Source organism: Barbus barbus (genome assembly GCF_936440315.1).
Source record: "Barbus barbus genome assembly, chromosome: 29".
Lineage (NCBI taxonomy): Eukaryota > Metazoa > Chordata > Actinopteri > Cypriniformes > Cyprinidae > Barbus > Barbus barbus.
The window spans coordinates 19,982,705-20,006,915 of record NC_136757.1 but is presented as its reverse complement, the minus strand read 5'-3'; the positions used below and the strand labels follow the sequence as shown (position 1 = coordinate 20,006,915).

The window sequence follows — 24,211 nt, the reverse complement described above, 5'->3', positions numbered from 1 at the left end:
CGCGCAAACCCGTGCCTCAGAACGAGCGCAAATATTAAGCTCTCTCTGAAGTATTTGTGTTTGAATGGACAAATTCACACAAAAATTGTGTCAAAACGCCCATCTTGGTAAGTATCCTATAGCAGACATAGACGGCTGAATGTACAGTATCAGTGCATTCTCTTAAAGTGACAGCACTTTCTTAATATTAATCAAACAGCAACAAGGAAATCACTCACTGCTCTTGATTGAATAGCTTTTATAACTTTAATAAAGATTAATCTTTAATTTACACAGTCAAATATGCAATATTATTTTACATTTGATTTATGTCCCTAAAAAGTAATGTTCGACCCATCTAAAAAACCTGAAAAAACTTATTTTATTTGTATCTTTACTTTATTGTATTTATTAGTGCTGTTGCTTGTAGTTAGATTATTTGTTCTTATTTTCTGTATTTTTATTTGACACTATAATCTTCTCCCTAAACATATATCATACCGAACCGTACCGAAACCGTGATACAAACCGAACCGTGAGTAATTTGAACCGTTCCACCCCTAATGCAACGATACAGTTCCGTGAACACGCAGCACAGAAATGTCACGTGAGTGTGTGACCACGATAGAGAAAACAGTCCAAAATCTCTACCAGTTGACAGTTATACCGGAATATCTCCCACCCCTAGTATGAAGATTATAATATAAGATTTAAGTGATTTTCCAACAAATTCAAATTTTTAAAAGTTTTCACTGCCTTACAAACACCAGAAACCTTTTGCAGCAATTTAAATGTGACAGAATATTTTGATGTTTTTAGCCCTTTACACGATGAAATCTTATTGGTCCAAAATCCCACTGCACATAAACGTGAATTAAAAGCAAAAATACCCACAATTACGATTGCCTGTGCTTGTGTTGAACAAAGTTTGTCACTAGAAACCTGCGTAAAAATACAAGATACTCACAATACAGAATCACTTCAATTTGAACGAATTAAGTTCATAATTTGTGTGGCAGAATTAACTCTTTACTTTTATGCTTATTTGTCAGGAGCGAGGAGCCCACAAAAAGCCACAGCCGGAGGGCAAAGATCCTGCTGGATAAAAGGTTAATTGGAAAGACTGAAAACTCCTAGTCTGAGGGATGAAAGAAGCCCAGGAACAAAAAGGTGTGCAGTGGACGGGGAGGGACAGAAAGAGAGCGAGAAAAAGAAAACAAGAGCTCTAACATGGCAGAAATGACATTAAAAGTGTGAGCTATGAAATGAAGATGGGTTGAGTCCATCTGTCAAAATACTGAGAGCAGTGCTATACTCCGACTGTAATGAGACCAGCCACGTTCTGAAAGTAAATCTCAAGAACATGTCAAACTAGAAACTCTGTCAGCAGAAAGTACGAGAGGGAGGTGGAATACTAAGAGGCCATCGACAGCAGAGAGAGGGTTTTTCCTTTTGCACAGTTCCTCACTGCCTGCAGTACCTGCATTATAATATTCACTTCCCTTTCTGGAGTGTGATGAAGCAAAACATTTTTATTATGAGAGCTAACAGGGAAGAAATCTCTCTGAAAACACTCCCTTTTCAGCACAAAATATGAAGTTGCTTACTTTCATGAATACTAAATTCTTTATCTACTAACTTCTGAAGATAATATAGTCACAGAAAGAACAGATTCTTTTTTTAGTTTTAGGAGCCATCATACTTTGCAAAGCATTATGCTATTACTATATTACTCCTACAACTATTATTATTATTATTATTATTATTATTATTATTGTTGTTGTTGCAGTTATTATACATATACACTATACAATATTTAAAACCTTTGGAGTCTGTAAGCTTTTTAAAGGTTTTTGAAAGTGTCTTTAGTTTTTTCTTAAGTTAAATATTTTTAAAATAACTATTCTATTATTGCATTTTACAATATTTTAAAATGTAATTTATTCCTGTCAGATGATCTTTCTGAAATCATGCTGATTTAGTGATCAACATTTTTTCATCACTGTTATATATATAGTTGTATTTAATACTGTTTGTGGAAACTGATACATTGTTTTTTTTCAGGATTTTTAATGAATAGAAATTTCAAATGAACCATTTATTTAAAAAAAAAAAAATAAAAAAAATCTTTGGTAGCATTATAAATGTCTTTACTGTCACTTTTGATCAATTTAATTCATGCATCCTTACTGAAGTATTAATTTCTTTTCTTTTTAAACCTACTGACCCCAAAGTTTTGAACGGTAGTGTAGTAATATTTTATAATTAATTTGTGTCTATGTATTAAACACGGACAGTCCTGCTGGGGCTCTTGCAAACTTTCAGACTGTTCTCAAGTTTTCAAAATCTTTAAAAATCACAAAATAAAATTAAATGATTATAAAATGTCAAAATAAATAAATGTATAGTTAAATAATGCAATTAACAAATTAACTTCAACAGAGACTGACACATAATAGAAAATATTCACAGGCAATGAAAGAATAGTTCATACAAGGTCATTCTCTGAGAGATGTTGCAGGTGCTTTGTTTTGCTTATCCTAGCTGCCTGTAAGAACAAGGCTCACATTCATGGTGGAAAACATGTGATACATCGTTGCAAGAAAACTGGCTTGGATAGATTAGTGTAACTATTTGCTGTGGTACATTTAATTCATTATTGTAATTCTTTAACATTCTTATTATTCAATAATCATGCAGTACATTCTCATGCTGATTCATTCATATACACATTTACAGTAATTATATATATTTTTACTTGCACGCTATTTTCAAATTATTAAATAGTGTACAGTAAGAGTTTACCTCAGCTAGGCTTTGTTTAATTTTCTAAAGATAGCTGTTAAGGAGTTGCTTCCTTTCCATGAAAACTGTGAAGGGGAAGCTCTTCCTTCCATTGGGAGCTTTGCATGATTGCATCATCACACTCTTTGTCTTGACTAAAAAAAATTAATTCCACAACAGTGTGCAGTACCTCACAGTGAATCCTGTAGTTGCTCTGTAGTTTTTTCACATCGTTCGTGCTGATTGGCTCAGGCAGAGGACAGGAGCCCAGATCAGGAGAAGGGAAGGGGGGCAGGACGTGAGACACATCTGCCAAAACATACAAAACATGCACACTTAAAAGTTTGTTGTTCCTTTATTCTAATGATTTTGATGTGATTGTATGTAAATTAAAATCAAGTTTATGAAATCTTATCATGGAGGAGGTTTACCAATGTACTGCTGGTGATGCTGACTTTGTGCCGCCACACTCTGCTCAGGGGTGCTGGACGAGTGCAGGGAGCCACTGTTCAGACTGTCCCCCATCCCATCCATCTTGTGAAAGGGCTTAAACCTGGATACAGGAAATAGCAACAGGAAGAATAAATGTAGAATTCACTACTGGGAATTATAGAGGATATGACTAAGAGTGAGACAGAAGAGAATTTTCCATCAGGGTGCAGAGCCAGTGTCCAATATGAAGCATTTGAAGAATTGCATTTACAAATGTAAAAAACCCAAAATGTGGTTCTTACACTTAAATCTGATAGTTTTGACAACTCAGTATAGGACATAAAAAACAAATTTTGGTTTTTAGATAAAATCAAATGCGTTATTAATTTCAATAACAGAAACACTATTCACTATATTTAAATAAAATTTCACTATTGCATCAATTTAATTATTAAATTACTTAAATTATTTCCAAAGTTAAAATAAGTTCTCAACTCATTTGTGTTATTTTAATATTACAGAGTATAATAGTATCATGAAATATATTTTGAATTAATTTTTTATTTTTAGTTTCTGTTTTCATTAAAATTTGTGTGAAGGTTTTAGTAATTTAGCTGTTTTTATCATTTTTGTCTATTTAATATAATATTTATTTAGTGTTTTAATTATTTTAGCACTTCAAATTTAAAAGAAAATGAGAAATGCTGAATTGGCAACTAACTGAAATAAAATTAGTCAGAAATGTATTTTTTATTTTATTTCACTTGAAATATATTGTGTCAAGTGACCTTTTTTTTTTATTATTATTAATTCATTGATTATTTTTTTATTATTTTAGTTTTTAATGAGCTATTTTTACCCTGATCTGAATGGAGAGAAAACTGGGGTGCAAGTGTCCATCTATTCGGCTAGTGTGGGAATCAATTACATACTGACTTGATAAACGAAGAAAAAACAAAAAAATCAAAGCTCTAGCAGGATCTGAACAATTGAGTGAGACATGCACACAAACACACACAGACTCTGATGGCAAAGAAGAAGTGACTGGGATATGAGATAAAGATTGCATGCAAGTGACAAGGATAGAAAGGGGATGCTTATTTCACCTCTGTTTCTGATGGACAGGTTGTTGTCTCATTGCCATGTACTGCGTGTCCTCCTGCAAGCGGTTAAGAGGCGAGTCAGGCTTCAGACGAATACCGTAATAATGGTATTTTGAGTTCCCCCTGAGACACACACATACAAAATGAGCCATCACATTTTTTTATTCCAGCAAGAACACACCACAGTTTGAGACTGAACGTCATTTATTTCAGTCCATCATCTCATGATCATTCTTTAAGCATTAGAAGAGTGTCTGCAGTAAATCCACTCAATGTTCTTCTCTGTGCAGCTGTGGGATTGAGACTGGATTGTGCTTTTCTTTTGAGAGTGGATCAGCTGTTAATGTACTTTATAGATTAGCCATATTTTGGGGGTGTAGTCTGACCTGGTGCCAAGTCGGCGTGTGCGAAGGCCCATGAAGACAGATCGGATGAGTTTGCCAAAAGAGGCAGCATTAACCGGATCCAGTTTTTGCTCCTGACAGTGTCTCAGATAGTGGTTATACAGAGAGCTCCGTGGCAGACTCACACCCTCAGCCGTCTCATAATTGTCCAACAGCCACTGCAACTGTACACACACACAGCCAATGAATAAAACAGTATAACAAGCTTAAATTCTTCCGTTTTCCCCACAAAATAATAGCATAAACAAAACCATACATAACACTTCTTCATACATACTGCCTATTCATATTAATTCCCATATTCATTTGACGATAACACCCTCATGTGATCAAGATTTTTTAGTGAATAACTTTTTTTTTTGTGAATCAAATAAATTCTGTTCCTCACACAAACGTACTGTATTGTATATTACTCAATTTCTCATTTTCTTTTCTATAGAAGACAATGTCAGAAAAGTTTGGAAGTGTTGTTTTAGCATTACTACAGTATTTATTACTATTTTGATTCAGCTTTTATTCAATTTTAACTTTTTATTTAAGTGAAATTGTGCTTTAAGTGTTTGTTTTTGATTAGTTTTTTTTTTTTTAAATAGTTCTATTTAGCTTTATTTTTATTTCAGTTTTATAATAATTTTAGTAATAGTACTAGTAATTAGTTGCCGTAGTCAGCAACATTTCTAATGTTCATTTAATATTATATTTTATTTTAGCTTTATATCAATTAACACCATTTTTAATAGTTTTTGTTAACATTAACAACACTGAAACAACATGAGGCTGGGTAAACAACAAAACCGAACCATTTCTTTAAAAAAAGTTAGATGAATGGATTAGAAAAATGTAGTCAAATATTTTATATACATGCAAGGGACGGGGTGTGTGCAGAACTCGAAGGCCTTTCTTGGGCAATTTTGTGGGGGCAGATTCCACGCAAGCTTCCTGATAATTGAGGAACAACATGGGAGAGGGGGTTTTAAATGCCTCTGTTTGAAATGAGAGGGACTAATAATTGCCAATCTGTGAGGATCAAATTAGGCCCTCCACTGACACACTGATAGCAGCATTATATCGGTCTCATCTCAGCACTGACGCAAGAGAAGGATATTTGTATAAGTGTAAATATTCATAGCCTTAAATTTAGGTGTCTGTCTACAATTAGATGTGAATGTTCTGGACTCAAGAGCTCAGAGCCACTTCAGACTCCAACTGCTTCAATTTAGATGACTCCCTGGCAATTTAAGATTAAAATATAAATATAAAATCCTTAAATATAAAAGTTTAAGTGTTTGATATTCAGGGGTACATCTCACACATATAAACATGGTGATCCCTGAGATGTCGACTGAATCAGTGGTGTCATGTAAATGCAGGGGGTCTGAGGCACTCTAAACCCAAAACACACAGAGCGAGGGGCCGTTCTGGAAAAAGCATGCTCACAGCAGCAGTGAAAAGCAAAGCAAAGAGGCAGGCAGGATGAACTAAGCCTTTTTTTCAGGATTTGTTCCAGTTTCAATAAAGTTTTTTCCCAGTTTGACTTACATGGCTGTTGAGCAGGCTGCTTTTGTGAGTGGCAATCCCTTCTGACTTTTGGAGGTTTTCAATCGCCACTTCAAGCTGAGGAAAAGTAGGAGCATGCAAGACATGAAACGGGGGAAGAGAAGGAAAAAAAACAGAGGGGGTGGAATGTTGGGGAGGACAACAGGGAGGGAGAAAAGAGACAAAAAAAACAGAAAAGGGAATCAGTCTGTTAGCTGTAGCCGGACTTTGAGCATTTCCATTACAGTCTGTCAGTGTTTGCAGCCACATTCATTATGGGTGGACAAAAAGCATGCAAATGTGAGGAACTCAGAGGGTTACGCCACTCTTCCTGTCTTGGCCTCATATATGCTAATGAGCCACACACACAGGGCGTGAGGTCAGGCTACTCTCAAACACATGAGACAAACTCTCTAGCCACTTCTGAAATCACACAGTTAGTGGGGTTGCGCCCTCTGCATAGACACTGTCGCATTTAACACGTGACGCTGAAAAAGCAGATTTAATTTGACTCTAATAAATATGTTTTTCTGCAGGTATTAGCTGGGGAGATGGATACAAGTTTCTGCTATTGCATTCATTAACCGCACTGGATTTTTCCATAGTGGGCATGAAAAAAAAAATACTATTTCAAATTTTAGAATAAAAAGATTGAGAAGAAAAGATTAGAAGGAGAGAAAGATATAAAGAGGCAGAGAGAGTAAATTTTGGCAGAGTGGTAAAACTTATAAAGAAAGGAGGAGACAAAAAAAAAAAAAAAAAAAAAAAAAAGGCATCCTTCCAAGTCTTTAAAAGGCTCCCGAGGGCCCTTGGCCAAATGGTAATGAGCCCCAGGGGTTGCTTTGTTTCGGAGGCCACTCAAGTGGCTGTGAAAACTGCTAAAACAAGGCAGAGCAGGATTATTTAGAGGCAGTCGCCTCCTTAAGACCTGTCCCTGCTTCCAGCCCACCTCATAAACTAGCACACTGTGGAAAAAAAGCTGCACTCTGATGACAGTGTGTGTCATCTCTTCTCTACAGAGTATTGGTAAGGGAAAAAATGTGTTTGCATGATTAATCTGTGACGTTACTGTTTCAGAAATGCACATAATAGCAAAACAATTTTGTCTTAGGGAATGTAAGCTGCACTCTGTCAACATCATCTGAGACATATTGTAGATTACCACAGAAAGTAATTTTGACATCCTTCAGTTTGAAAAAAAAAGAGAAGCAAATCTAGAGGAGATGTGAGCAGAAATGCAGCCTGTATATTTATGCTATAGTGGTATTACTTTCGCGCAAAAATATGTTCTCTTTCAGTTATAAATTAGAGAAGGGTCTGGCTGCAGACTTGCGCTCTCAGTACTTGCACGCTCAGATTTGCACTCTCAGACACTTGCGCTTCCGCGAGTGACGTCACTTGCAGTCTTTTTTTTTTTTTTTTTTCTATTTCTTGATTATTTTTAGTTTGAATCGCTTGACATTTTACAACAGTAGCCAGGTAGTGAAGACAAGAAAAGAAGAAACTAAACTACAATGTCACTTGCAATCGTGCTTGCACTTTCCGCTACCTGCGACGTCACTTGCATTCGACACGAAACGTGTGCATTGCCATGGAGACAAGACGCTGTGGTGGTTAAATGAATCAAACTAATTTAGTGCAATAACGAACAGGGTCCTGCAAGTCAGACAAGACCCGCAAATCCATGGCTACAGAACAGCAGAATATGAACGCAATGCGCAAAGTTTCTCGTTAAGCGGTTTCCTCCCTCAGAAAACCATAAACACTTAATATGGCTTAATGCGTTAAGATAGTGCTATTAAAATATCAAATTCAATATACAGTTTATTAATATAATGAATATGTATATAGTATTTTCCTCCCATACCGCAAAACATGGGATAATGTGGCATAATGGACTGAGATGATAAAGAGCAAACTCAATATGCTCCTCATCATTATTAAAATATACATAACTAATGTACAGGCAGGTGAGACCAGAATAAATTAAACATGCAAAGTTTCACGTTAAGCGTTTTTCCAAATAGAATAAACTGTCTACAGCTCTTTTATATCATTGTCTTTGTCCATTAAGCTATATTACGCGTTTTATTTCAAATTATTTTCTATGGGAGGAAAATGTTTAACGTGCAATTTAACGCATTGCGTCCTTTTAATATCACTTAATGCATTCATAATCCACGTTCATATCTGCTGGTCTGTATCTTTGTGTCAACAAGACTTATAGGATAATGAATCGTCTTTATCATCTTAGTCCAAGACTACAGAATACCCTTAAATCCCTTATTATTATAATAATAATAATAATAATAATAATAATAATAATAATAAGTTGTTTAAATTTAGTCCATTATGCCACATATTGAGCGTGTCGCTGTATGGGAGGACAAGTGAAAGTTTGCATATTCTGTTCATGGCCGTCTGCTTGCCTTGTAGTACATTTAATAATGAATATACATTGAATTTTATCTTTTAATTGCACTTAATGTATCTTAATACATTAAGCCATATTAAGTGTTTATGGTTTTCTAGAAACTTTGCGCATTGTGTAAATTTTCTGCTGTTCTGTAGCCACGGATTTGCGGGTCTTGTCTTTTTCTCCTACATATGACTTGCAGGACCCTGTTCGTTATTGCACTAAATTAGCTTTAATCATTTAACCACCACAGCGTCTTGTCTCCATGGCAATGCACACGTTTCGTGTCGAATGCAAGTGACGTCGCAGGTAGCGGAAAGTGCAAGCAAGATTGCAAGTGACATTGTAATTTAGTTTCTTTTTTCTTGTCTTCACTACCTGGCTACTGTTGTAAAATGTTGAGCGATTCAAACAAAAAATCATCAATAAATAGAAAAAAATAAAAAAAAGAATGCAAGTGACATCACTCGCGGAAGCGCAAGTGTCTGAGAGTGCAAGTCTGAGTGTGCAAGTACTGAGAGCGCAAGTGCAAGTCTACAGCCAGACCCTTTTGGATAAATTAGCCTACTTTTCTAGGCGGGTAAACTTCAAGACAAGTTATGCTTTACTGACTTAATTCTCAGCATAAACATTCTGGTATCATTGCACATATCAGACAAGCATTAAAATATCGGAAACAATTTAGCAAAGACAATGTTAGTACATTTTTGTTAGCTGTAGTACAATTTTTGTTAGCTTTTAACTGAGGAATGAGTTGCAATTTTGTTCTGTGTTAAAAAACTTAGAAAGCACATTCCTGTCACACATCATCTAAACCTCCCATGTCACTAGTGGACCAGTCTAGAGGGATTTCAGCACAGCGAAGCATACCATTGCAGATGAGGAGCGTGAGGAGTGAGAGGTGTGGTGGCGGCCGCTCTCCATCCCGCCGTGGATCAAGTAGGCACTGCCGCTGGAAATGATCTGACTGCTGCCCACATCCATAGCGATTCCCACCATGCTGTGGGTGGGCACTCCGCCAGCAGAGGAGACAACGGTGGTAACCTGAGTACCACCTTGAGTGTCAAAATAGGTGCTTCCGCTGCCCTGTCCGTACAGCTGGGACTCTGGATTGTACGAGTATGCAGTACGACTAAAGAAAAAGACAAATACAATACAAATGTTCACCGTTTAATACAATCTCAACTTTCAAAGAACATCTTTTGATTGTCAACTTTTCAGCAGTATTTAACAGAAGTTGGATTTGATCTGGACTTCATCTTTATCCTGAATAAACATCTCTCATCTTTTATTTAAAGAGGCCATATTTTACCATTTTGGAGCATTTATATTAGCTACTTCATTAATATTTATTTACACAGTGGATATGAACATTCACAAAAACAGACCGAAAGCTACTAGGGTTTTCATTATTGATATGGCTTTCAGAGTATATATTAAAACACACAGCCAGTCATTATTACACTCCAGAATACACGTTTAAAAAAAAAAAAAAAGAAAAAGCACTTTCCACAAATATGGGGCCTGAAAAAAAGAAAAATTAATTTCCTTTTTATTAGGTTTAAGTGGTTAGTGAAAAATGGGTAACCTTGGAAAGATAATATATGATTGTCAAAGTAAATATCATATATTCTTTTTCCAACCCTTTCCCCCCCAATCTTTTTCTAATATTTTGACATTGTAAATAAGAGGAGTTTAAAACCCTGGCTTTATATGACTGTGTAATTGTTTCTCGCATTAAACATCAAAAATAAAACAGAATGCCAGTATTTACTTGTCTTTCTACGATCTACCAAAAAAAAAAAATAAAAAAAAAAATAAGTCCAATATTTTTAATTACTTATTAGGTGTATTATACTAATTCCGTAGTGTCACAATTTAAATCAATGTCACAATTTTTGCTTAAAAAAAAAAATGCATGGAAAGCACCAGCATAATAATACTCATGAAATTATGCTTCAGCATCAATGGGACGTCTTCAATAATAAGTTGCCCGCACAAAGTGAACAACTGAAAACAGGTTTGACAGATTGGTTTAACATATTGATAGGGGCTTACATTGTGCCATTGGGGTAGACGGCCTCTGCCCCCTCCACGTACTGCACCTGGGACTGGTACACATGCTGAACCTGTTGGATCTTTAAACACACACGTATGGATCAGACTGGTGCTAAATAACCTCTGCATGAGTTCTGAGATGTGATAATACAGATTCTGTAAGGGAAATGAGATGAACAGCTGTATGCAGGCTGCAGGCAGTAGGGGGCAGTGAGTACAAAGCTTCACCTCAATCAGAGACGCCCTGTCAAGCCGGGAAACTACTTATTTACATATTAGTCGCAACAGCCCAAGCGTGACGTGCGTGAAAGTACAGCATGTCTGCGTTTCGGGGTTCTGACAGTATGCTGGGAGAGAGAGAGCGTGATGGAAAGACAAAGACAGTCACGAGAGAGCGAAAGAGATATGTAGAGAGGCAAAAGATAAGCCAGAGGTGTTGTGGGACCTCAAGATGTGCAGTGAGTGTGCAGGGCTTGATTGACCGTCCTGTGTGTGTGTGTGTGTGTGTGTACCTGCTGAGGGACCTGTTGCACTCTAGGCACTGGCAACTGCTGCACCTGAGCTCCCTTCTGGGAAGAGCCGGTGGCCTGAACTAACACACGCTGCAGGTGAGGGACACACACACACACCAATGTAAAAATTAGACCCTTTTACCTTCAAAAGGTCAGGTGCGTAATTGTTTCGATGTCAGAATGCCATTATCCCAGTTTAATATGGAAAGAGAACTGTAAGCAAGCCATTTTTGTGGCAATTTCTAAAACTCAACCAATTGGTGTGAGCTTGGGGTGGGACTACCTGTCTGTCCAAATAATGGAAGATGGGTGGCAGGGCGTTTCTTTGTTGCGTCAAATTTCACACATTTACAAAAAAAGAAAAGAAAACTCACAGCAAAAGATTTTAATATCTTGAGAAAGATCACTGGAAAGTTGTGTTTATAAAAGTGTCTTCTTTGATCCAAACTGCAAGCACCATGAATGTTACATAGGAGTCTATATTTTATTCTGTGCTGGTTTTCATCAAATCCTCTACAACGGTCCAAGGAAATGTGATGCTCTACTCAAAATATTAACCGAAATTACATAAAGGCCAGTTTCTTTGGATGTGTGGTTGATCCAAACCCAATATCTCCGTCAGCACCACGACGCAAAGTCGCTGCTAATCATTTCAAGTGGCTTTGACAGATGAAGGGTGTGTGGGTCAGGAGAAATCTTTCATCGCTTCAGATGGATCCAGTACATATTGAAAAGCATCTTTAAAGAGATTCAGACCAATGACAGAAGAGCTAAAGCAGCTCAGATTTTCATGTTAAACAGCTCATGTGGGAGGAGCTTCATTAATATTATGCTACGTTTGTGCAGCAGTGTTTTGATAGGGAAAACACTGAGTCTGCTTACCTGTTGCGAGGCGGGAACGGGCTGAACCACTGGCGCCTGGGCTGAAGTGGATGTCCTCAGCGCCACGGTGGATGCCGACTCTGAGCCGCCCTCTGACCGCTGCATGGTTTCTCCTGAGCGTGCGAGAGAGAAAGAGAGGAAGTGAAAAATATTAAAAGGAAAAACAGTTGTTGCTTCCCAATTGGCATATTATCCATATTAAACAGCTTTAACGCAACATTAGAATTAAACAACTTTTAACAATTAGCGTGTCAAAATCATTGTACCTAGCAAAAAGTATGCCGAAAGCATGTTTACTTTTGCAAAGTGTGCATTTGCGCACGCATTTTTGGGTTATGATGGTCATAAAACATTCTGTAACAGAAAATTAGCTTGTACGTGTGCTTTAGCTAATGCTAACAGATGCTAATAACTCTTTCTTCAACGTTAACAAATGTTTGAAAGTATAAACCAAATTAAATTTGAAATAATGAATTTTGCTAGGTTCAAAAGTTTGCAACATGGTTTATTAAGACAAGTTTATGACAATAATGGTAGATTTGCAGTTTAGTTTACATAGTTTTACTATGTAATTGTTAAATGCTGAGCACAAATTCCGAGTATGGATCACCATACTTGGCCACACGTCACTTCACTTCAAGTATTAGTTATGTTAATATTGCTACTAAGTATTGTTAGAATTTAGAATTAGCTCAGTTATTTATATTTGATCAAAATCTGAACAAACTAAGAATAAAATTGTGTGAAGCACCGAAAAACAATGTAGTAAAAGTTTAAAATATAGCACGTGCCATTTCAACATAATATTATAATCCCAAGGCCCCTGCTGATTCCCACCACTACTAAAGATACACGACAATCAAACTGAGCGTCAACAGGTTGCTGGAGAGGAGAAGAGCGGCCCACTGAAATACAGCTCTGTGAATGTGCCAGGAAAAGTGCGATACAAAGGGGCTTTTCACACTGTCTTCTTCGAAAGGACCTGGAGATCAACCTAGCCAAGTCAGGCTGAATCACCCGCATCCCCAGCAGGCCGCTCACCTCTGAATTCTATTACGGAGAAAAGAACAAAGGAGACATTAATCCCATCACAACAGCAACGCAGCCCAGATGGGTCGACAAGGAATTGGGTTCAAGTGGAGATTTGAGTTTTCCCACTGTCGTTGAAATCCAGATGTAACTCTCCAAACTCTCAAAGTCATTGATGGCACACAGAACAACAGGAAAGAGAAGAAAAGGGTGACAAATGAAGACCAAGCAACCTCCCACAGGAAAAAAAAAAAAAAAAAAAAAAAAAAAAAAAAAAAAAAAAGGTGAGAGCAGGGGGACTTTGGAAAAAGTGGAGGGGCGGAAAAACAACATACCCCCCAATCATGAAAAGAAAGAGCAGGAAAAAAAAAAAAAAAACCTAAAATGGCAATGAGGCTGGTCCCCCCACTAGGATACTGATGATCTCCAGCGGTTGTTTGGAATGAGAGTCCGTCTCTAGGGGCTCCAATAATACAGCTGATATGAGGAAATTCCTCAATGCTTTGTAAACGTTTGTCGGTTGCTATGGTGAGGGATCCATGGCAACCATCCCCAACTCCACCACCCCCTTGTGCAATTCTTTTTTAAGCTCACACACAGGAACTTTCAGAGCACTGGAGAGACAGACAGACCCAGAGACGGGGAACGAGGGCTACGGGGGGGTGCCGAGCTCTGTACATCTAAATAAGCTCTTTACCAGTCCGACGGTGCATTTACCGCTCAACAGGTCCCAGATCAGTGTTTACGATGCACGCCTGCATTGATTGTGACTGACAACAGCAGAGGAGGTTGATCTGAGAGCTCATGCGCTTCGAGAGACCCCTTGACTGACAGTTTGTTGTTATAGTTTAAAAATCGAGCAAAAGAGAAGCAATACGCTTCACACGCATGATTTCATCTGCAGGAAAAATGGATGCTAATTACAGGCACTTAAAGTTTTCCTCTGGGAATAGAATAATAAAGAATAAAAGCTAATTGTGTTTTCTGAGATCAGTAATATAGAAATAATGAATTCTCAAGTGTGAAGCTCTATTCAAAGGTAAATTAATTGGAGAAAAATGTAGCTATCCCCGTTTCCAGAAAATAAAGGGATTGTGATGAATACAACAGATGAGTCAGTTCAGTAAAAAGCATGAACTGGGATGCCCTCTGGGTGTATCTGTCTTTTTTTTTTTAAACACAGATGACACACATTTGCGGTCTTCTTTATACAAAGAGTCAATGATGTGAAAATCCATGATTTTAAACCAGGATTCTGCAAATAAAAAGGGGATTCGACAGCACTGGGTGGTCCCACACGGTTTGACCAGTAGGTTTCCGACACTTCCATTATTTTTTCTAGTTAGCCATGATGACCAAATTAAATTTTATAGGGAATTAAATGTTTTAGAGCACCATATTACTAGAAAAAAAAGAATCATTGACTCTGATTACTACAATTAGTGATGCACTAAAATTTCAACATCTGAACATATTAATTAATTTTGAAAAGGTGACATTTAACTAGCACTTCCCAGTTGCACTAAATAAAATTATTGTACATACCATCTAATAATCACAATAAGCATTGTACTTTGTTACTTTTGTAAAAGAGTTCTTTCAAATTTCTCTCTTAAAAAAAAAAAAAAAAAAAAAAAACATTACTAATTTCCATTACTTTTCTGTGACTGAATCTTCATGCCATCAGATGCAAGGTCTCCACAGTGTTGAAAGGGACAGATTTTTTTTGCATCAATTTCAAGAGGAAATCTGCTAAACAGATTCAAAAATGACCATGAAACCAAGACAACTCAAATATTTTAGCTAATCCGATTATGCCGTTTAATGATAAATCAAACAAAAAACTCAAAGGGTGGAGACTGATAGAATTTTATGAATGACATGGGTTAAAGTTCTGTGGACTTGCGGGCACAGATTATGTGTGGGCATAATCAACCAGTCATCACCAGGCTGGATGTCTTCCAGTTTGTTTACACCAGTTAGACGCTTGTAGATGGTCACAGTCATGCTTTCCAACTGGGCTTGCTGTATCAGTCAACAGGAGTTATTTGGTTCAAATCCTACAGACTTTGTCTAACTCTCACCTGAACTAGACTGGTAAGGTAAAACACGAGTCATAATGCCAATAAGCTTCATCAGAACTCTGAGTAAATAGTATGAGTGTGCTTAGATCTTTTAAAAGAAAGGAATTTGCTTGAGGGGTGTTGCATTGGTTATAAATACGTCCTGGGCTGGCCCTGCCACAGTTATCTTTGGAGCTGATTCTGCCTACTGCTATTATTCCCAGAGAACGGGAGAGATCGCTCACTGTGTGCCTTCAGGTGCTCAGAGAGAAATCTACTTCAGCCTGTCAGTCTGCGTACTGAGCAGCGCTTCTCAAATAGCTTTGTTTCAAGAACCAAATTTTACATTGGGCATCAAGTGGTGACCCAACAAAGTTTGAAACACATGCCCTTAAAGGAGAAGTTCACTTCCAGAATGACAATTTCCTGGTAATTTACTCCCCTCCATGTCATCCAAGATGTTCATGTCTTTCTTTTTTCAGTCGATAAGAAATTAAGGTTTTTGAAGAAAATGTTCCAGGATTTTTCTCCATATAGTGGACTTCGATGGCGGCCAGTGGGTTAAAATGTCCAAATTGCAGTTTAAATGCAGCTTCAAAGGGCTCTACATGATCCCAGTTGAGGAATAAGTGTCTTATCTATCGAAACAATCTGTCATTTTCTAAGAAAAACACAAATACTCTTCGGGAGTGCGGACCCAGTGTTTACAAAGCGAACGTGCAAAGAAAGTCAAATGCCCTTTAAAAAAAAAAAAAACAGGTAAAAGGTAAAACAAGAATGTTGCGAGAAAATTATAAGAGTTTTTCGCCCTACCCAACTTTTTTAACTGAAGTATACAGACCAAGAACTAACTGTGCATGACTTTTCCAACATGATTATGCAATGCGTGAAGACGCCCATGCGCATCGCAGAGGTAGTGTAGCATTTGTGGTTAAAAAGTATATACATTTTTTATTTTAAGAAAATGACCGATCATTAACATTAAATTACATTTACATATAGTCATTTAGCAGACGCTTTTATCCAAAGCGGCTTACAAATGAAGACAATGGAAGCAATCAAAATCAACAAGAGCAAATGATATGCAAGTGCTATAACAAATCTCAGTTATCTTAACGCAGTACACGTAGCAAGCTTTGTTTGTTTTTTAAATTATATACTAAAAAAGAAAACAGATAGAATAGAAAAAGAATAGAGCAAGCTAGTGTTAGATGCCTTGTTTTTGCTTTTGTTAATTGTATAATAAATAAAAAGAAAACAAATAGATAGAACATCTATTCTCTATTTTTCGATCATTTCACTTATTCCTAGGCTGGGACCACGCAGAGCTCTTTGACGCTGCACTGAAACTGCAAATTGGACCTTCAACCCATTGGTCACCATTGGAGTCCATTATATGGAGAAAATTCCTGGAATGTTTTCCTCAAAAAAAAAACTAAATTTGAACTTAAACCTGTGAACAATTTTTGCATCACAACCTCCCAGAACCAATAGCTTTTTTCAATAATATTAATAATGAGAACGAGTGAAGTGGGCTAGTTAGTCGTGCACATCAATCTCGTCTAAGCTCCTAGAGAAGGTTAAAAGCCACACAAATTCCCCACCAGCAACTACGGGCCGTACAAAAGCAAAAAACAGCAGGAGCACCCCGGCACTTTGGTATGAAGAGCGAGAGAGGCCCGTCCTCAATAGGATTCTGGTTTATTACAGTAGAGCAGAGACTCCCTGCTGCACGACACAAGCGCTCACCTCAACCAAACACAAATGAGTTATTAAAAGACCGCCAAAACATCACAGCCATTTCCTTCTGTTCTCATTAACCTGAGTGCGAAGAGACGGAGAGCGAAATCCTCTCCTGGAAGTATGCTGGCAATAAACCAGGCCTAAATGACAAGGAAAACAAAGTGATACCTGTGATTGAGGTGAGGGTTGAGAAGAGGGTTTAGACACATCTGTCACAGACAGACTGAACTTAAACAACACTCGATCAGGGCAAAGCACATGCAGATGTTCAATTAAAAACAGGAGCCTACAGTCTTGGCTCTTGTTTGCACTGGCCCACATTGTTTGCAGAGCAACAACGGTTGCTAGTGGCAACACCGTCCACTCCCGTTTCCAGGAGCCTGTTGCTATGCAACCAACAGAATACTTCCCAAACCAAACAATGCCATCCCCCAAGTGATCCTTCTATCTCACATTAACCAGAAACTTAGAACAATAAATACATTAGCTATTACTCTGACCCTCTGGAGCGGAGGCAGGGACTCGGGAGGGATAAAAATGTGCCGTTATAGCGAACAATCGACAGAAAGCTGTACTTCAGGACTTACAAGAACTTTCTCTGGTATGGCATGCTGACAGGGAATGTTAAAGCCATCAGAAAAAAAAAAAAAAAAAAAAAAGTAGTCAAGAAAGAGAAGAAAAGAAAAGCCGCCACAAGTCATCCTTGCACTTACACTCTCCAAATACAACAATCACTTTGTAAACGAAGCCTCAAATTACTTTTCCAACTAAATAATCCAGACGTTCCTGACAGATTTGCAGTTTGGAAGTACACTCTGATTGCTTTTATGACCCGCCGGAAGCTTCGAACAGCCGTGCAATAAAGCAGAGACACTTGTTGCCATTAAAGGGCCTCTATACTGGACATCTGTGTCCAACAAGCTGGGCTGATGTTCTGCAGATATGCAGCTTGAAAAACACACCAAATGCTCCTACCGCTTATGATATAGATCATTCATTCAAACCAACTGCAAATATGAAGCTTGAACCTGGAGGTTATTAAGAAAGCGTGATGTATGTGACTTATCTAGGGCCCTACAATTTCCACGATGAAGAAAACAAACAGAATCGCGGAATCCAGTCATAAAAACTGAATTTACAGTATAGCGTGGAATGTCATGGAATTTGCTACATTTTGGACGGATAAAATCAAGAGTAGTTTGGCACAGTTAAATCAAAACATGATATGGACTAGTGTCTGTGAATATTAAGCCGCAAAAAGACACATACTACACACACATAGTTAAGCACGCACAACGCTCGCTATGTTTTCAGCCTCTGCTGCCTTAATATATAGGAACATGAACGTAATCTCTAGAACTGCTCTAAGAGTCACTTCATGTCCTGTCATATACGATCAGAAACTTAGTCTTCAGAGCCACTCGTCAAAATAAACGTTTGGTTTAACTTGAAGAAACTGTGACAGAAATATATTACTTGCTGTGATGATAGCATTACTACTACTAATAATTATAAATATTTACAAAAATATATTTACCAGAATTTATTTAGCAGAAACATGTAAAATACACACAGTATTTCTGAAAAAAAGAAAATAAATAAATTGTTTATGAAATTGATTAGAGATACTTTTATTATTACAATTTAATGAAACCATTCAAATGGAATCCAGAAAAAAATAATGGAAAACAGTATTTGGTTAAAAAAAAAAAATTATATATATATATATATATATATATATATATATATATATATATATATATATATATATATATATATATATATATATATATATATATATATATATATATATATATATATATATATATATATATATATATATATATATATATATATATATATATATATATATATATATATATATATACACACACATATATATACACACACATTAAATATGGCAAGGTTAGGCTGAGGAAGTGGACAGTTTAAGTGGTCAGCTGGGTCCCCTCAAAAACAAAGAAAAAAACCTGCAGCTTTTATGCTCCTTGATTGTACCCTCCCCAAAAAAAACAAAAAACAGGCACATACGCCAAACTCTCAATCTTCAATTGCTGACACAACCCTAGTCCATCCGTCGCCAGCACACCAAAAGCAAAGGGCTCTGCAGCCAGGGAGAATCGAGCGTTGCCATGGAGACCGTTTGTTCACACTTACAACTCTACAATCCCCCTCCTCTCTCCTCCTCCCAGTAACCCTTTCCAGATTTCCGCACCACCCCCAACCCGGATAATTCTGAAAGGGTGGGTGAGGGGGGGGGGGTTGTAAAAGAGAAAGCTTACCTTTGGAACAAAGACTATGAGAAGGTGAAGGAGAAGATTGTTAAACGTGTCTGGTTCCAGAGTGATAATTGCCCTTTCTATCTGTTTTTATAATAGTGATGACAAAATGGTGGAACTCCTCTCCAGTTTTGGTTGTCACACCACCTTGTTGCCCATAGTGATACAAAAACAGAGGATCATGCTGCGAAAAAGAAGTCTTTCACAGCAGGTGTCTGTTTGGGGTGCAAAAATATACATCCTGGTAACTACACCCAGTGACACATGCAGGAAAGCTGTTCGGGGATGAGTTTTTCAGAAACGTAAGAGATTCCAGCCAGCCGAGTTTCTGCTGCAGGCTTTATATTGCAACAGTGCAACAAGTTCTGGCTGGCAAATAAGTCGCTCGATTAAAAGAAAAGCACTATTAAAAGCACAATCTGCTTTAATATGCATTGCTTTTAAATGCAGTAAAACAACAGTGCCATTTCTCATTGAAAAACCTCTTTGGAAGACAGTGAGACAAAGATTACCAGGCTACCAATGCTAAATGCCAAATGGCATCAGGTCAACAGTAGCCAATATATTTAAGAGGGAAGGAAGACAGAAACTTCCTAAAGTGATTCTGTCACACCACATTGTCTTCACATTACGTATGCACCTCAACGCTCGGATTTCAGAGTCACGCAGACTGAGAAATCAATCTTTTGATAATCTGCAAGAACAACATGGCCTTTACTCCATACCTACTCTGACTGACGTAATTCCGTGATCTCAGCAACAACTGGATTATCACACGCCCTTCAAGATCTTATGAGCCAGTGTGGTGATCTCTACAGCTGTAGTGAAAAGCTTCCACGCATTTAAACTTCCTGATTTATAGTCGGCTGTTACCACCAAACAGACAGACACTGTCTAAAGACACATGAGACTGCATTCAATTTGCTTTGCTGTATCTGTTAGCTCATTTCAGCACAAGACAGATTCTGAGGAAGTCTAGCTCATCAAGCATCTTGCCCAAGTATCACATTATGTAATTCAATAAGTCATGTCAACGACGGATGGTTTATCTGGATTGTGTGCACCAAACCTTCCAGGCTAAGGATGTAACCAATATAAATGGTCTGAACGATTTCTATTTTTTTTTATTCACAGATATTCACAAATTTTGTACTCAAGGTGTAGTCACATTCAAGTCATTTCAGTTCAATTTAGCAGGCAAAAAAGGTCCCTTATCTATTGTCAGTTGTGGTGCAATCATGTGGTGACCGAATGAAATTTCAATATACAATGGCAAGCAAACCTTTCCAACGTGATTGTGTAATGCGTGAGGTTTTGGATGCACATTGTAGAGCTTGTGCAAGATGAGCATTTGTGGTTAAAAGGTATATAATTTTTTTTTAGAAAAGGACAGATGGTTTCGATAGATAAGACCCTTATTCCTCAGCTGGGATCATGTAGAGCCCTTTGAAGCTGCACTGAAACTGCAATTTTGACTTTCAACCCTGTTGGTCCCTTTTGAAGTCCACTATTTGGAGAAAAATCCTGGGATGTTTTCCTTAAAAACGTTAATTTTTTTTTTTTTTGACTGAAGAAAGAAAGACATGAACATCTTGGATGACATGGGAGTGAGTGAATTATCAGGAAATTTTTATTTTTATTCTGGAAAGGAACTAATCATTTAATATCTGTCCAACAGATAATGGCAAAAATTTGTTTCAAATGTTTAGAAATTAATAATCTCTATTAATTAAATAAAAAATAAAAAAAATGAATAACACGTTTTAATGTTGTAATCTAATAAACTAGTTATCGCTATCAAAAAAAACTGAAAATCTAAATCAAAATCAAATCAAAACTCAAAAAATGTGTCAATCAAGTATAGGTTTCAGTCATGAAAGACAATATCAGTCAGTGTCTAATGTGTAAAGTACTACTGCTTATCTACAATTTCATACGCCCATGTTCAAGAATGATATCCGAGTGTTTACAAGCATCCGATTCATGAAACAATGATAGACGTGTTCTGTTTATGGGCATTCTAGGTAAAAATGATGTTCAAGTAAAAAAGTGACAGTCAAGATATCACAGTCATCTGAATAATTCAGCTGTGTCATTACTGCCAATTATAATATTATAGTTATAATACTAGGCGAATAGAGTAAAATTTTCTGAAAAATTTTCATCCAACTTCTGACTGGTTGGATGCGGTGTACATCTTTTAATAAACGAAAAGGAACAACCAGGTTGATTCGATCTTTCACAAGAGACCCTGGCCTGGGTTGATGGGGGGGGGGGGGGGTGCAGAACAACTGTTTGACAAGTTCTGCATACAATAGACTGATAGCACAGAGGGCAACGGAGTCACACAGGGTTCAGCCCTTACAGAATCAACAAGCTCTTCCTCTGCTTCTATTCAGGTGCATAGAGAGGCATGAATGGGTAGACTGAAGTGCTCATCTGCACACAGGCATGATAATTACAGAGATGTTAGCCTTGGAGGAAAAGTCCTCAATAAATGCTCTTTTTCTGAGGGTCTGAGTGTACCGGAGTGAACTTCTACAGGATGAACAGAGTCTGACACTAAAGTGTGCCAAACCTCGTAGTGATGGATTTTAAACAAAACATAAGACAAAAATTGAGTATGTTCTAAATCAAGACTTTTTCTGCTTAAACTAAATAAAGTAAATATTTAGTTTCAAGACATTGTCCTAAATTATGGACACTGTAAGAAGAACATCAAGGGCTAACAAGAAAACGGACAGGAAAACATCAGTCGTATAATATGCAACAGTAAAAAGAGGGGACATTAGAGGGACTGTCCATGTCTCCAGACTATGAGAGAAGGCAAGAGAGAGGAGGCCATTGTGATGCAAATGTCACAGCCCAGTGTGCTGTTTGTGGCAGGAAATTTAATTAGCAGTTGTGGAGCTACGATACAAAGCAGGTGGAATGTAAAGAACGCGCCGACGAGGAGCGGTTTGAGACGAACGGGGGGGGTTGAATGCTGAGGGAGAGGCTCTTGTGAGCAACACATTTCAGTCTCAGACAAGTCTCAGCCTGCTGCTCAGACATCTCACAGCCAAGTCACCCGTTTCCTTCTTTTTTTTCCAAAGAAAATAAAAGGGATCAGCGCACTTTGCCTTGGCGTATCAGTTCATCAAAAGGATTGACTGAAGTAACATAGTTCTAAGAGCTATATGAAATATTGGAGTCAAATGTAATTTTCTGAAGGAAATCAGAGTTGTGTGAACATCGCCGACACTGTTGTGAGTGATTGCCAGAGTGTTGCTATGTGGTTGCTAAGGTGTTCTGAGTGACTTAGCATGTTGCTAGATGGTCACTAGGGTGTTCTGGGTCATTGCCTACTGGCCTGAGTCAAAGGAGGCTGTCTTTATGATATTGAAATTAGTGGATTTTTGGATGGCCAATGCCGATATCTTAGAAGGCTGGGTGGCCAATTTATACAAAATAACAAATATATATATATATATATAAGTAAACAACAAACAATTGCAAAGTTTGAGGTTTGTAAGGTATTGTGCAATTAAATGCCTAATAGATATTCAAAGACTTGTTTAAATAATTTAAAATGTATATTTTCTTTATGTCGACAGTATATTAAAAAGTATTATAGCATTTGCCTTTCTGTTAGACAAAACTGTTAAAGACCGTGCCTCTTGTCCATCTATGCTCAGGCACTGGGTTCTCAGTGCGGTCAAAATTAAAGGGATAGTTCACCCTCATGTTGTTCCAAACCCATAAAACCTTTGTTCATCTTCAGAATACAAATTAAGATTTTGATGAAATCCGAGAACTTTCGAGTACTTCATGCTTGCGTCGTGGAACGCGTGTTCATACCAAGAACGATAACCATAAAGATAACGATAAAGATATAGTTCTAAAAATCGTTCTCAATATTAAAGAATAGCAGAGTCCACACGATAACGATAAAGGCACAGAGAAACGATATCGTTGGAATCACTTTCAGAACGATTTTTTTCAGCTGATGAACGATACAAACATTGACAGCCAATCAGAATCCATCCTGCTATAATGAGCTTGAGTATTTAAAGTGGCAGCCGCACGTGCACTGAGAATAAAAAGACAAAATCATTCGCTGGTGTGGACGCTAAAATCGTTCTCTTTATATTTATCATGCTTGGTGTGAATGGGCCTTAAAACTGGCACGCAAGAAGAAATTGTTGAATAAAGTCATTATTTTTGTTTTCGTCGCGCATAAAAAGTATTGTGGCAGCTTCAAAAATTAAGGTTGAACCACTGATGTCACGGACTATTTTAACGATGAATGTGGTAGTTGCGTTGCTGTCTAGGCAGGGCCAGAAAGCTCTCAAATTTCATTAAAAATATCTTAATTTGTGTTCCAAAGATGAACGAAGGACTTATGGATTTGGAATGACATGAGGGCGAGTAATTAATCACAGAATTTTCATTTTTGGGTGAAAAAAAATGCAAATAAAATAAAAGCAAACATCAGCAATACTGATCAGGGCCAATTATATCCTGTCATGCAAAAGGAGAAGGAAAAACGTATCAGACTGCAACTTGTATGTGAATGAAATGTCTCATGTACAATTTAGGGCTGTTGGAGTTACGCAATAACATTAACGCAATCTCACTTTTTATAAAAAAATAGCACCGTTAAGCAGGTTCTGTTTGACCTTATAAATCACCTGTAGTTCAAGCCAGGGTTGCCAATAAAACAGCTTGTGAACAATGTTACTTAACACTACATTTACTACCAGAACGTTCTCCAGTGTCCCTCCAGACAGAGAAAACTGGAAGTCTGAATGCTTTGATAATTGCTTAAATAGTAATAGAACAAATCTCAACAAGCCGCAGGATTTGAGCCATCATTCATGTTTGTAGCACAAATGACAGAGCTCGAGTTGTGAATCAGTTTAATACTAAGAGTTAGGAGCTTGTTCAAATCCCTAAGCCGATTTAATGACAATAACAATAGAGCTAAA

General features: G+C 37.4%; 1 protein-coding gene across 3 annotated transcripts in view; it reads right to left on the bottom strand.

Moving 5' to 3' along the window:
• The window catches only part of LOC306849715 (DNA-binding protein RFX2), a 42,395-nt gene that overhangs the window by 9,082 nt on the left and 9,102 nt on the right, over positions 1-24,211 (bottom strand). Inside the window, exons 2-10 of one of the 3 annotated variants that reach the window (XM_079384965.1) lie at positions 12,107-12,219; positions 11,225-11,314; positions 10,713-10,792; positions 9,525-9,786; positions 6,242-6,316; positions 4,685-4,866; positions 4,302-4,421; positions 3,195-3,316; positions 2,954-3,072 (exon numbers count right to left, since the gene is read on the bottom strand). In XM_079384965.1, coding sequence (XP_079241091.1) covers positions 2,954-3,072; positions 3,195-3,316; positions 4,302-4,421; positions 4,685-4,866; positions 6,242-6,316; positions 9,525-9,786; positions 10,713-10,792; positions 11,225-11,314; positions 12,107-12,211 — 1,155 coding nt within the window. In that variant the 5' untranslated portion in view covers positions 12,212-12,219. The remainder of the gene's footprint in view (positions 1-2,953; positions 3,073-3,194; positions 3,317-4,301; positions 4,422-4,684; positions 4,867-6,241; positions 6,317-9,524; positions 9,787-10,712; positions 10,793-11,224; positions 11,315-12,106; positions 12,220-24,211) is intronic. The other 2 variants (XM_079384967.1, XM_079384966.1) reach the window with 2 other exon arrangements.